At 43.3% G+C, this 14,464-nt stretch overlaps 1 protein-coding gene across 1 annotated transcript in view; it reads left to right on the forward strand.

The window, feature by feature from the left end:
• Positions 1-14,464, forward strand: part of MXRA8 (matrix remodeling associated 8) — a 127,291-nt gene that overhangs the window by 47,209 nt on the left and 65,618 nt on the right. The window contains exons 2-3 of the mRNA XM_085609589.1: positions 6,075-6,371; positions 9,763-9,864. Of these exons, the coding sequence (XP_085465715.1) occupies positions 6,075-6,371; positions 9,763-9,864 (399 nt within the window). The remainder of the gene's footprint in view (positions 1-6,074; positions 6,372-9,762; positions 9,865-14,464) is intronic.

Here is a 14,464-nt window from a genome sequence, read left to right on the forward strand (position 1 = left end):
AGAGGATTTCTTGGTTGGCAGCGGTGGAATCGCGCTTGCATAAGGTTGGCAACCAGCATTTGTTTGAGAACCCGGGGAGCACCCAAATAACCAGTAAAACACTGTTTTAGCTTGCATTACTTAAACTTTCTCCGGACGAAAGATTGACTCTTGAGATTAAGAAGCTGAGTGTGGAGGCTTTTAGGAATATTGGACCGGATAGATTGATTGCAAGGTTACTTGACTTAACCATTGGGCCACTGGGAGTGCAGCCTACCGTTTCGCTATAGGGCTGGCATAGTTAAATATCTGTTATGCTTCTCTCTAGGCTTCCAGATAATTCTTGATTCCTCACCTTGCCTGTGCAATGGGAGTTCTGGTCAATCTATGCTGCAATTTTTATTTTTCTGTGTTTTTTATCCTTCCTATACAAAGCATATGTTGCTCCTCTTTATCAAGAAGCATATCACTGACTTTAGGGTAGCATACAATACACTGCTCCAACGTAATGATGATGATGACTCTATTTTCCATATAGGTGCCTTCTTAAAAACTGCTGTCCGAGCTCGCCTCTCGATGAACACCGTTCAGATCTGTATTTATACCTAATCAGCTCTGTCCCATGTATGACTATCATGCTATGGCTGTCATGGCCTGTTCTCAAATATGTATTTTTTATAAATTGAATGCTTTAATTATTTATATGTTTTATTGTAATTACATGTGATTTATATAGTGTTTTAATAGGCGTTTATGGATACTTTTGAACCTAAATGAAGATTAAATTGATTGACTGATTGATATACAAATATACAATTCAACAGAAATTTGACTGCTGCCCTCATTCTACTCAATCTGTCATCAGTGCTGACACTTTCAACACCCCACCCTCTTCTTTGGCTTTTGCAACATTGGCATTCAAGAAAATCAGATCTTTTGAACCTGACCCCAGATCATCTTCACTTCACCTTCATGTCTTTTGCGGTGCCCTTTGACTCTGAGTGCACCACACGTCTGTATGCGTGCTTTTTTCTCATTCAATCTCTAGCTCTGGTCACTTCCTTACTAAATTATTTGAATTGTTACAGCTATACAGATGACACCCAGGTTATGCTGAAACTTGTACAACATGGCTCTTCTTCCCCGAGATCATATCTCGTTATGATCAATGATTAGCTGGCCCGAAGCCAACTCAAGCTGGATGTCCACAAGATGGAAATGTTGACTAATAAATCTTCCTCAGAATTGCTGCCTTCCTCTTGGTGTCCACCTGCACTTGAAACCCAGCCAACTCCCTGTGTCTCATTAAAAAGACTTGAGGGCATATTTATCAAAGACTTGTGTTGACCTTGCACCACACAATGGGGCGCAAGGGCGATGGAACTACTAAGTTAGATTTATCAAGCCACGCAAGGCCTCCTAACATGCTCCTGCTTGGCTTAATAAATCTAGAGTAACACAACACAGCACAGATCACCGCATTGTGTTACTCTGCCCCAGGAAGGCTTGCCATAGGTGGAGTGTGGCAGTTCCCATGCATCCACCCATGGATTTTGGTGCATTCCAAGATTTACCAACACTGGTAGAGCTGGGAATGCGTCAAAATGCTACACCTCTCCTGATGAGGCGTAACAAGAAGAAATATCTTTATTTTTCCTAGTTTTTCCTTTTTTCTTCTTTCTATGTTTGCTGCAAAATGCAGCACACATAGAAACAGCAAAATGCATCAGAGGATTGGTTTTTTGCAGGAAGGAGCCCCTTCCTGTACAAAAATATTCCTGCATATAACACAGGCACCCTTGCACCAAAGTGCAAGGATGCCTGTGTTGGCTTTTGGCAGCCACGAGTTCTCTAGCACAAGAAAAAGAAAGGAATCCCTGTATAATGTTAAACACGGCACATTTCCACCCTTTCCCTATCATGCAATGTAGCAAGGTGGCTAGCTGCACTGCATGATATTTTGATAAATGTCCCCTTTGGAGTCATCTTTGATGATGCTTTTACTCTTTGACATGATGTCAAGTCAGCTAAATTATCAAGACTTGCTCACTTCATGTAAGACTGCTCAGTTGTATTTATCCCTTTCTTGGTTTTTCTCACTTGGTTCAAGTCACTGTTGCCCTTGTGCTCTCATGCCCCTATCACACCCATCAAAAACTCTTTGTGTACTCCAGAGTACCTGCTATGAAGTCTCAAATGGGACAGAACTTTAGGGCAAGACTCATACTCCATCTGTGGTCCTGGAATCATTGTACCACACCCCTGCATGCACTCCTCTCGCTTTCTTTCAACAGGAGAGTTTGCTTTAAGGCATTCTGTATTGTCCTTTGGGCCCTACACGGTTTTGAACCTACATTCCAACAAAAAAGATTATTGGCTCGGCTAACCAGGCGTAGCCATTACTCCGAATTGAAATCTCATCAAATCATGACTTGGCGGCTTCACTTTTTCCACATAACCAGCCAAACTCGGCACTCTCTTCTGCCTCTTAGCAATATTCAGAGTTAGTCTACCTTGCTGTTGGCAATCAAGACCTGGCTGTTCCCCTATACCTAATTTTAAAATTGTCACCTCTCAAAGAAAGACTACAACATGACACAACATCAATCCTCAGTCACTGGTTAAAGATTCCGCTATGGACGGACATCTCACTGGTCTCAGAAGCACTGCCAGCTGCACCCTTGCATCTGATCCAATTTCTGATGCACCTCCATACGCCAAGAAGCACAAAAAAGCTGAACCCTCTGCCAGTCTGCAACCCACATAGCCATAGAGCTCTGCCAACAGTGCCCTGAGCTGTGTCACTTACCATGGCTTGGCACACTCTTCCAGATTAACCTTCCTTTCTAAAAACTAGCACAGAAGTCCAAAGTCGAATCAAAATGAGCCGTTGTCTGTTAAATTACTATTACATTGTGCTTTACATATACATCCACTGTAATGGACAATACGTGATACTTTTATTTATACTCCAGTACTGGCACATATCACTCCTTTCCCACCATAACGCTGTGTCTTTCACACTGTACAACAATTGAGAGCCCATCTCTTGCCCTTACATACAAACCTACTCACACACTCACACGTGCTTGGCCTTTTTGCACTTAAGAGATACTAGCCTTCATCGTGCACTTCTTACAGATCATTACTGTTCCTTTCAACGCCTCTTCTCAACCATTCCTGCCACCTTATGCTGCTTCTGGACCACTGCGCCACCACCACAGCACATCCTTGATCCACATCTACATTGCACTCAATCGGCAAATCAACACCCTTATTTTTGTTTATGTATGCCCCTGTATGTGCTTGCTGACATCACACGCTAACAATATGCTATATAAATCACCAACAATATACTAAATAGTTTCTGACTCAGTGCCCACATCACTGGGCACTAGTGAAGCATCCATCCTTTTTGAAGAGCTTACTTACTTGGATGGAAAATGTATGAGCTTCTCGTATTTTCCGCTAAGTGGAAACGGGTCCTAAAAGCGAACGCGGGTAGTGATGGAAACCCGCCATCCTCCTGAAGGGCTTGTGTTTCAGACCTGACTATCTTATACAAAAGATTCAAAGAACATAAAAGATTTTAGAGTCAGTGTTAGTATAAGTGTGTATCATAGAACATGCATGTTTGAGGGCATGTTGACCTGTATGTGTTGTTCATGTGGTACTCGTGCAGTTATTATATATGATACCTTAGGGTCTAGCCAGCACTATATAAAACTCATAAATAAATAAATATATTGGCAATATATGGTTGCCACGATATCCTGTAAGATTGTGAAGGCATTACAGACTAAGGACAGTGCCTCAAACTCAGACCTAGCCATAACTACAGTCCACCAGCACAGGACACACAATGTGAGAATCACAAGGTCAGTTCACAGGCTAGCAGTAAGTCTCCGCCATGTTTCCCGGAGCTTGGAAGGAGACAATCTACTGCCCTTCTAATCTAACATGAGAGCATCCTTAGAGTTGCAGAGAATTCCTTCGGAACAGGGGTTCCAGTCACTGATACACTTTGTCTTGCACTTAGGTATGCTCTTTAAAAAATACTTACACGCCTGGGACTTTTCCTCCCAGGGACTCCAGGATTTGCCTATGGAAGGCTTCTCCGAGTAGCTCATGAGCTGCTGGTAGCTCGCCAACTACCTGTGAGCTGTTATGTATTTCCCATTCCACATTGGCAAAGCTTTTTTTACATTATTTCTGGCAACCCTGCCTGATGAACTGAAGGGATCACTGCTCGTAATCTTGCATATATATGGTGGCCACGAATATAATCTTACCCTAATGCCATCACCATTACAACAGTCAGAACATTCTTTGCAGATCCGGGTTGTGAGGTGTCCATGTTCAGAGCTGCTGGTGCGTCTAGGAAGTTAGCCAGGTCTCTTGGGTCGGTGAAAAAGTGTTGTTTGCCTTTATCTATTATCTTGAATTTTGTGGGGGCCACAAACGAGAATTTAATATTTTTACTCCTAAGTCTGTGACGGGTAAGAAAACCTTTTCTGGTGTCGACCGTGGGTTTGGTCTCCACATTTAGTGTACCAACCCTCGAACCAAAAGTGCAGAGCACAACAGAGCCCGGGTGATATCGTAGGCGGACTCATGAACCCTGAATGTCTGAAAGACGTAATGCAGTTTGTAAAGATGTCACCAATGTAATGCCAAGCGACTGTATCTCTCTACTTGCCTGTCCTATCCTCCCTTTTGTTTCACCTCTAATTTTTCTGTCCTTTCCTCCTTACATCTCTTTCACTGTCAAACTATAAGCAGTAAGGGGTCATTGTACCGAACGATTTCTGCCATTCGTGGCTAACCATGCAACTGTACTTGTGATTGTATACTGTATATAAAAATAATAATATTTTTTTTTTAAAAAAACAACAGTAAGAACATTAGGAGTTGAGGATGTTTTTTTATTGAACATAAGTAGCTCTTATTACAGAAAAGGTTTGCGACGTCTGGCCTGTGGTCTCTTTCATAAACATGGGTGATCTGGGCTCACTGATTTGGAAACAGACTCCAGAAAACATTCGGATTTTTCCCAAGCCCTGCAGCCTTGCCTCCTCTTCTCTGCTTTGAAATTTCAGCAATTAAGAGTTTGAGGATCCGATCTGAAATGTTTTTACGCATCTAACTTAAGTGTACGAAAAATACATTTCCCCATTGAAAGTACACATCCGGATTCACGGAATCTGGAATAGAGGATTTAAAAAAAAAAGTAAAAATGCTTTTGCTCTGGTGAAAAATATGCCACCACGGGAATGTTTATTTCATCTTAAATTTAGCTTTGGGGCAGGGGGCATTACAGGTGGTCCAGATGGAAAATGCCGTGAAAACTCATAATTTGTCAATTTGGAGATAAATTCCGAAATGCACTTAAAGCAGGGAATCGTGCTAATGCCAGGAGGAGGTTTCTTTCCAGTATGGAAAGAGAAGACAGGATCCCTATAGTCCTTCGTCCAGCAGGAGAATGGGATGCTGCAAATGGCAAACGTTTTCCCTGTAGAGAAAAACAATAAAAACATTAAAGGTGTGAATACACATTTCTGCAAGATTTACTCCGGTAGATTTTCCACCTAGTGAAAACGCTGAATGAGTAAGTGTTTCCATACATTTCTAGGATATTTTGGGGGATTTTTTTTTTGTTGAATCTTCAAAAGCTCAATCTACTCTAAATGTAAAAGCAAATCTTCGGTAGGAAATTTCACTTTTTTTAATATCCCTGCTTGTAAATCGGGATTAAAATTTGAAAGCCTCAGTCCCAGCTTTAGTTACTGTGACAGGTTGTTCCTTTCATTTTTATCATCAAAAGATTGAACCAGACAGTGTCAGACAAAATTAACTTACTGCATTTATACCAATACATGCTGTGGCATTGAGTGGATCTGTGTGTATTCCATCTAGCTTTGTATTGGTGCAGGGTTCCAGCCCCTTTGAACTGTCCTAACTCTGTCCCAGTGCAGTGTTCTTCAATGGAGCATTTCTGTTTACTTAAAACTATTTGGGATGACATGAAAAGTGAATGCATAACCTCACTTATTCACATAACCGTTAATATCTCCATTTTCTCCCATTCTCCACAGTTGTTGCAGATGAGGTGAACCCAGTGGTAGAGGTGTCTGACATCACCGCGCCCGTGGGCTCCAAGACTCGGCTGCAGTGCCAGAGCCACCGGATGGTGTGGACACAGGACAGCCTGAAGGACCGCCAGCGGGTGGTGCACTGGGACCTCTACAGCATGGGCGGGATCTACAAGGCTGAGCGGCTGGTGGACATGTACTCAGCTGGAGAGCAGAGGATCTACAGTCCCTACAACCAAGAGAGGATCTTCATGTCTGAAGCGGCTTTCTCAGACGGAAACTTCTCTCTAATAATAAGAGGTAGGCTGAGTGGGAATATCTGAAGTAACACCGCTGCCCTAAAGGCGGGCGCCTCCACCAAGCGTCCATCATGTTGTAGTATTTCTTGTTTTTTTACATAGCAGGAAAGCCCTTCTCTGAACGCCATGTTCCCTGAGACTGGCACTTGCCCTATTATTATTTTGTATCCTGAGGTTAGAGGCTCCACGTGGATTATGATTTCTTAAGCATGTGATAGGAGGAATGAACCTTAACTCTGAGTCAGAGTAAACTAGCATGCCCAAATATGAGTATCTAGGCGCTTGAGATGCTGAAACAGGGCCCAAGAAGGTCGCTGTGGAACTAAGGTTGATAGATGACTGTATGCTTCAGGAACACCATGCATTGGGCTTCTACAGCCTATAGATTATGAAAGTGGTCTGCATGGTTCACCTGAATGGGACAGACTTAAAGTTCTACATTTCAGTAAGTTGTAGATGGAAACTCTGCACTGGGTCTGGTGTTCCAGCGACATGGATTCATGCGATAACCTTCTCCAAACCACACTGGCTGTCTGCCCTACATTTTCCAATACACCTTACATGCATACATGATGCTTTCTTCCCGATACCAAACATCAGACCTGCTCACAAAGGAAGAGGGTGCCGGGGATTCATGTATATTTGTGATCTACTAGTACATTCCCTAATGTGCAAATGCACAGGGATTCCTCATTCTTGTACCAGACTGCTTGCAAATAGCTAGAGCTTTGGAACTTGTTACCCAGAGTATTTGGTTCTGCTCTCTCTAAGGCTTGTCTTTTTAACCTACCTGTTCTCAGTGTGTGCTCTAACCATTACAAAGCCTGTTCCAAGGTTCCTGGTGTAAATAACATTGGCCTCTTTGATAACCCACTGGGCTTTGGGTTCCAGCAAACGCTGAGCGCACAATGCTGGTTGGAAGCATGCAGCGCATAATAGCAGCATCTTGACACAGGTAGAGAGGCGCTGGAAGCTAGAGCACATGTCTGAGTGAGAAGGGTAGCAGACATTAACACAGACCTTACAAGAAACCAAGGACCATCATGTCCTCCGGTCTGCAGTGTTGCAAACTACTAAATCCTGATAACTTTCTCTAAAGGTCATTTTTCAGAGCAAAAAATAAAAAAACGATTTGCCCTTTGTACATTGTTGTCCTAGAGATACGTCATTGTTATACGTCTCCTGTCCATGTTCTCCACCTATTGTGCCTAAACAAATTTATTGTGATGTACTCAGTGTCAAACTATCAGCTTCCGAGAGGCACAAGCTGTCACAAATCCAATTCATACAGGTAATGGGAATGTATGATAAATTAACATGTTCCCAAGTTTTGAAAAAACATAATTTTACCGCTCTACAGCCAAGCCACAATATAGCCTGCACCCTGGATCTGGCAACACACAGGATTTTGTAGGTTTCTGATAACAAACGTACAACAGAAGGGGATGCTGCTCCCTGCAGCTGACTGCACACCATGACTCGAGTCAAGGGCAGTGCTTAATTTGTCAAAGAATAAGTGCCAGAACTCTCGTCAGGAGGCCACTGCAGCTTGCATCACATAATGCCCCAGCGATGCTGCCAAGGAGAGTAACAAAAACAACTATTAACCATGCCACTCCTACAAGTGTAACAATTCAGACTATTTCTGGTCCACAAAGCTTTAAGAATTGCTTGGACAGCAGGCAATAGTCATTTCAAATGTATATTGAATTAATAATTAATTGTTGTTGTGATCGCCTCTAAATCAGCCAGACACCGCCACCTTGTGGCAGACAGTCACAAGTGCCGGTGTTGACAATTAAATGCCGGTGCTGAGCATCGGAAACCACCTGTACAAATTAACCACTGGTCAAGGCGGAAGCTGTAGTGCTAAAGAGGCAGAGAAACAAGTTTGCTTTCTTTCCTCTTTTCCTTGAATTGTTAACATGTGCTCGGCGCTGCAGTCACCAAGCGATGTCTTGACAACCCACCAATGACCCAAGAGGCAGAAGTATAGCACATGCTAACTCACCTGCGTGGACCCTATATGGAGGTGTGCTCAAGCCAAAGAACATGTGGTTTAGAGAGGGATGTAACCTTCTGAATGGCTAAGAATGAGGAGGCTGACTGAAAAGGTGGTGGTTCGGGAAAACAGACAATGACGAGTAAGAGGAAATACAGTCTAATGATACGATTTCAGATTTCAGGAAGGACATACAATCACATGGGAGTCATCTTTGGTGAGGAATTGTCAGTGGATTAATAGGAAGTGATGTTGTAAACTAAGCAGAAGGTACGTTTTCACATGAAGAAATGTGTTGGAGCGAAGGAGGTTGTGGTCTAGCAATGACTTGTCTCTGGTACTGCTGAACTTTTGCAGAAAGAGCCATGGGTTACTATGTGAAGGGGTAGAGCTAGAAGGGATGCTGTCAAGCAATAATTATGGGACTGAGTGGAAAGGTGATATGTTGTGAAAAAGGTGAATTATAATGAGAATAAATGGGGCCTTGTGGAAATAGGTATGCTGTATAATCCCTGTAGAAAGAACGGTGGTGTATCTAGCATGCTTACGGAATAAGATGTGGTGTGGAATGAGGTTTTGTGGTAGTTTTGTGGAACAGAGTCTTGCAACCATCTATGCAGGTGTGGTGATGCAGTCTGGTGGAAAGAGGTCCTGTGTGACATTCATGGAAAAAAGGCGTACTGTTCGACAGTCTTGTAAAGAGGTGCGTTGTGGCAGTTTTGTGGAAGGAGGGTTTGTCGGAGTTCACTGGAACGAGTTGTTGAAGACTATGCTGGCGTGGCATTCTTGTGGAAAGAGGAATGGTATGTCAGGTTTGTGGAAAGATGTGTGTTGTGGCATTCTTGTGAAAAGATGAGTGGTGTGGCATATTTGAGTAAAGATGTGTGCTGTGGCTGTCTGTGGAAAGCGGTGTGTTGTGACAGTCTTATGGAAATAGGTGTGGTGTGACATTCTTGTGGGAAGAGGTGTGTGGTGTGGCAGTCTTGTGGAAAGGGGTTTGCTGTGGCAGTCTTGTGTACAGAGGTGTGGTGGTGGTCATGTTGAAAGAGGTGTGGTGTGACATTCTTGTGGAAAGAGCTGTGTGGTGTGGCAGTCTTGTGTACAGAGGTGTGGTGGTGGTCATGTGAAAAGAGGTGTGGTGTGACATTCTTGTGTACAGATGTGTGGTATGGCAGTCTTATGAAAATAGGTGCAGTTTGGCCATGATGTGGAAAGAGGTGTGGCTGTTTCTTTAAAGTTCAATTCTTAAAGCTGTCAAACTACTTATAGGCTTTTGATGGCTGTGAGTTTGGACCCAAATAATTAACATAATTGGCTAAGAAATCTTGTTTTCCACCCATAAGGTCTAAATTCAGTACACACCCAACGCCTTATTTTGCTTTTTTTTAAGATGTTGCCCAGAGTGATCAAGGGTACTACCACTGCAGCCTACACCACCACTACTGCCACGTGTATGAAACAGTGATTGTTCAGCTCAACGTCACTAAGTCTGGTAAGTGAGCACTCAAGGGTCCATGACTCAGTGGGGAGGGGAGATGTATTCACGGTCAGAGTTGGTGTGGTGGGCAAGGCTTACCTTGAGTGTTGCAGGAAATCCACAGTTTATTTATTTATAAAGTTTTATGTAGTTGAGACATGAAAGGGCAGGTGTCTGTTGTGCTTCTGGTATCCAAAGAATGACAGCCATCTTAACTCAGGTGATGTCGGCGCGATAAGGCTACCTTGTCTTCCGGCTTTTTACCATGGCCAAAAATATGATTTCAAAACTGAAAAAATGGAAACTCTAAAAACACCTTATGAGTACGCACCCTCAAGCTACTGGGGAAAACGATCTTCTGAGGCCCATCCAAGTGCTTCCAAAGAAACGCAACTTGCTTATTATTCTAAACCCACTCAGGTCGATTGGATCATCCATACATTATCGATAGATTATTGTCATCTAAATTGCACAGAAGGCAATCTTTACTGCTTGTCCGTCTCCTTGGATCCACCTTCAGTGCTTTGAAGAGGCCACAGAGTGGCATAAGTATCACCCAAGTAACAATAGTGATCAGATATCCTTCTACTTTTCACTTATGCCTTTTTGAGATTTTTCCCTTCACTCATTTACTCCCTCCCTTCCTTCCCTGTGTTCCCTTTCACTGTACTGCGCATAAGCTGCTATGTGGCAGTGTAAGTGTCGTGCTAAAAATCGTCATGATGTAGCATCACATGTCCTCCTCATTGTCATTTATGCGTCTTTTCTTTTCCCTCATCCCTTCTTTCCTCACCTCCCTTGTTACCTCCTGTCCACCCCCTCTTCCTTTTCTCCGTTCGTATAGTGCCTTGAAGCAGTCCCCGGGTGGATGGTGTAGGTACCATGCATGCAACCGATGTAGCATCACATTCTCTTTTGTTTCCTCTGTGCTTTCTTGCCCTCTTTCCTTTTTGTCACCTCTTACTTCCTGCTACTTCAACACTTTCTCCCTTTTGGTCTTCCTCTACACCACTTTTGTCCCTTACAGAGCCTGGAAGTGTGCGCAGGATGGCGTAAAGGTGTTTAAAAACAAAAAACACAACATATATGTTATTCTGCCGTTTAGGTGTGAGACCATCTGGCCCATCTTTCAAAGGCTATCCTAAACAATAACGGTTTTGGTTCAAGAGAAAGAAAATTTCCAGATATCATAATTCAGGGCAACTCCTGTTAATATGTAATCTGTGCAACTGGTGAAAACTTCCATGGGACGTTTGCCATGAATTACTGAAATAAGACCAACCAAAGTGTTTTTCCACAAAAGAAGAAGAACTTAGGGGCAGATTTATGAGCCCCTTGCGCCACTTTTGTGACGCAAAAGTGGCGCAAAGTGGCGCAAAATTGGCGCAAGGGGCTCATAAATCTGCCCCTTAGATGTGATCCTCACTAAGGGGCATATTTACAAGCCCCTTGCACCACTTTTGCATCACCTTTGCCATGTTAAAAATGACGCAAAAGTGGCGCAAGGGGCTTGTCAATCTGCCCCTTAGTGTTTGTCACGATGAGTCATCATGTGGCAAAGCAGGACAATCGTGAGACAAGACTGAGTGAATTAGGCAGCTGGGAAACTGAAGACTATTACTTCTCATTGGTTGGCTTTATCGTCACTCTTAATTGCTTGCTTCTTATTCGATGACTTTCCTTGTCTATCTTGTGTTTGTTTCTCCCTTGGAGCATAGTCTCTTTATCATTTGTTTTGCTTGGCTAACTTGTACTTTTTCAATTTTCACTTTTAGGGAACTAGCTTTTCTTTTTGGTTGAGCACTCCATGAGAGTACATATGTTTTCTAAATGTTTCTCCCTTGTGCCCTGTTCCCCTCTCTAAATTCTGTCCCAACACCCCTGTATACTCTTATCCTGTATCCTCATGCGCTTTCATCTTGCTGTCACTCCCCCCTCTCCTCCCCCCCCCCCGCGGGCTCCATTTGGCTTGTCTGTGTGCTTCTTCCTATACCCCGTGTTGCTATCTCCATCGTGTACTGCTTGTCCCTCACCTCCCTAGCTTTATTTTTTATTTAAAACTCTCCCTGCATACTCCCCGTTGCTTCCGCCCCATCTTCTCCACCAATCCCCACCTCCGCTGACCCTCCTCATCTTTAAAAAAAACAAAAAATTCTAGGGGAAGAGGGTAAGTTGCTGAAAAGCATTTTCACAAATTTAACATTTATTTTTTTATTGAGCAATCGAAATGGTGCACGTAATCTTAGGCAAGGCAACTAAACATAAAAGAAAATGATGCTCACGTATTTTTGTACGCATGATGTCACATGCGTGTGTCTATGGAACGGTGTGAATGCCAACAGTGGCTGCATCATTGCGCCTTTTTTCCCCTGATGATAAATTGCACTGCCAAAAAGCATTGCGCTTTTACCAATGCAATTCATCATCACCAGACCTCTTGTCTTTGCCCATGCTTGTCTAAGAAAAAAACCTAAACCCTTTCCGAAGATGCTATTTAAAATCGCATTTTCCAGAAATTAATGCTTTTGTCTTTCATGTACTATTTTAATATAGTCTTTTACCTCCCATAGTAAAATTGTTTGTATAAAACATTGGAAATATTTCCCCCAACAGGGCTCTGACATAGATGTAAACACTTATAAACTAAAAAGTGCACATCTTTTATTCTGCACAGTCCACCTGTGACTGGACTTTATTCCTATGAGTACAGAGTGGGGGCTCCCGGAAGCACCCCTAATAAGCGGGAAAAAGCCCTGCATAGAACATTTGTGAATTATACACTTACTATATAGTCCTGTCACCTCGGACGCTTAAAGATTCCAGACCTTAAAGATGCACAGTGTCTAGGCTCCCAGCGCCCTGGTAAAAGATATCACCTCACCGCCCCCTCCCTCGCCTCCCTTCATTGAGGCATTCCCGCATCACCAGACAAACCGAGGGAAGAGGACTCGGAGTGATGCAATGACCGGTAGGTGATTGAAGCAGGCTGCTTTAGACACAAGGATGTACCCTTGAATGGGCATCAACACAGTGACACTCGCATGCAACGCTCGAGTAACCTTATATCTGCTTAAATTAGAAACAAATGTATGTTTGATGAATTCTGCGAATGTTGTAGCTGACGTGGATAGTTTTCCTGAAGAATCCGAGTCATAATAACACAGAAAAGACCGCAGCCCATCAGAGACATTATTACGGTTACCTTCACCATGGGGAAGTTGAAGGGCTGCTGAAGGTCACACATCTCCAAGCAAGGTTGCTGATCAGTCAGCAGAATGACCTACAAGCCCAACAAATAAAACACTCATAAATACACAAGTACATGCAGTATAGGAGTTGCTTGCTCCTTAATGTAAGCTGTTTAGCACCAGAGAGCAGTGGCGGCTGGTGACATTTGCAAGGGGTGAGACGTAACATTTTAGTCATACTGCACCGTAGCGAGCGAGCCCGAACAACCTAAGGGGGCTACCTTACAGGACTTCTCCGAGCCGACCGCTCTCATTCACAGAGCCAGTGCGATGCTCATAGTCAACCGTTAGAGGGTGCGGTTCTTTTTCTGCATGACAATGCAAGTGACAATGGGTTAGCAGCCCCACCTCAAAACGTGAGGCACAGAAAAAAATAAATGAAAGACTCTAGTGCACCTGCACCACGCTGGCAAAGGAAACGCAAGGGGAGAACATTTGTAGCCTCTACCCAGCAGCCCCAGAATTGACCTGCTCGCAGCACTCACTAGGGGTCCCGCTCAGGCAAGGGACAACCTGAATGGAATAAAGCACACAGAAGTCATTGCAAGGTCGTTTTCCTGACCTCAATTGTGAGTACTGAACCAGTGTATTCATTGGTTTGAGAGGGAAGGAGAGGCAGCTACTGTATTGTGGTGCAGCCTTAGCACCGCCAGAGGCCTGTATGCATTGATGTGCAAATTATAACCAATACATATAAAAACACCGCACTTTGACTCCAGTATTTGTTCTTAAACTGCACACCTTTTTAAACACTTTCCATTTCGGTGTCATGACTCACAGTGCTTGCATTACAGGGCTGCCGAGATGTGACAACCCAGTGGGGGGAAGAGTCAGAGGGAAGGGTATTGCATGTTATCTAATCATCCACACCCTTTCCTTCTTCAACATACTGAATAGTACATTTGCCTTTGCTACTAAATTCTCTAAGGATTGAGGAAAAGAAAACATATTTTGTATTTTATGTCGTACCGCGCCTTTTTCCCGGATTGTTGTGGCACTGACATCTGCAATCAGCGGTATCTCCAATTACCATACCCTCATATTAGCCAGCCAGCTCTGTATTAATGATTCATCAGCTATTCATCCACACAATAATGAGCGATTAATTAGCAATACCGCGCGATTTGCCAAAATTAAAGACAAGCGCTGAGACAAAGTTTATCTAGCAGATAATTCCCAGCGAGCCTTTCTTGTGTAAGTTACCACAAAACTTGCCTAATTAAACTGAAATTAATATTTTTCACATTACAGCAAAGTCGCCGTTTGAACCTCTCCTGTCAGTAAGCTCCGCGCACAATAAGATCATATAATGCCAGACACCAAGACTGAGCCCTTTGTTTGCGCAGCTTAGTGCCTTGCGAAGAACA

This window comes from Triturus cristatus, chromosome 1_2 (assembly GCF_964204655.1).
Source record: "Triturus cristatus chromosome 1_2, aTriCri1.1, whole genome shotgun sequence".
Taxonomy (NCBI): Eukaryota; Metazoa; Chordata; class Amphibia; order Caudata; family Salamandridae; genus Triturus; species Triturus cristatus.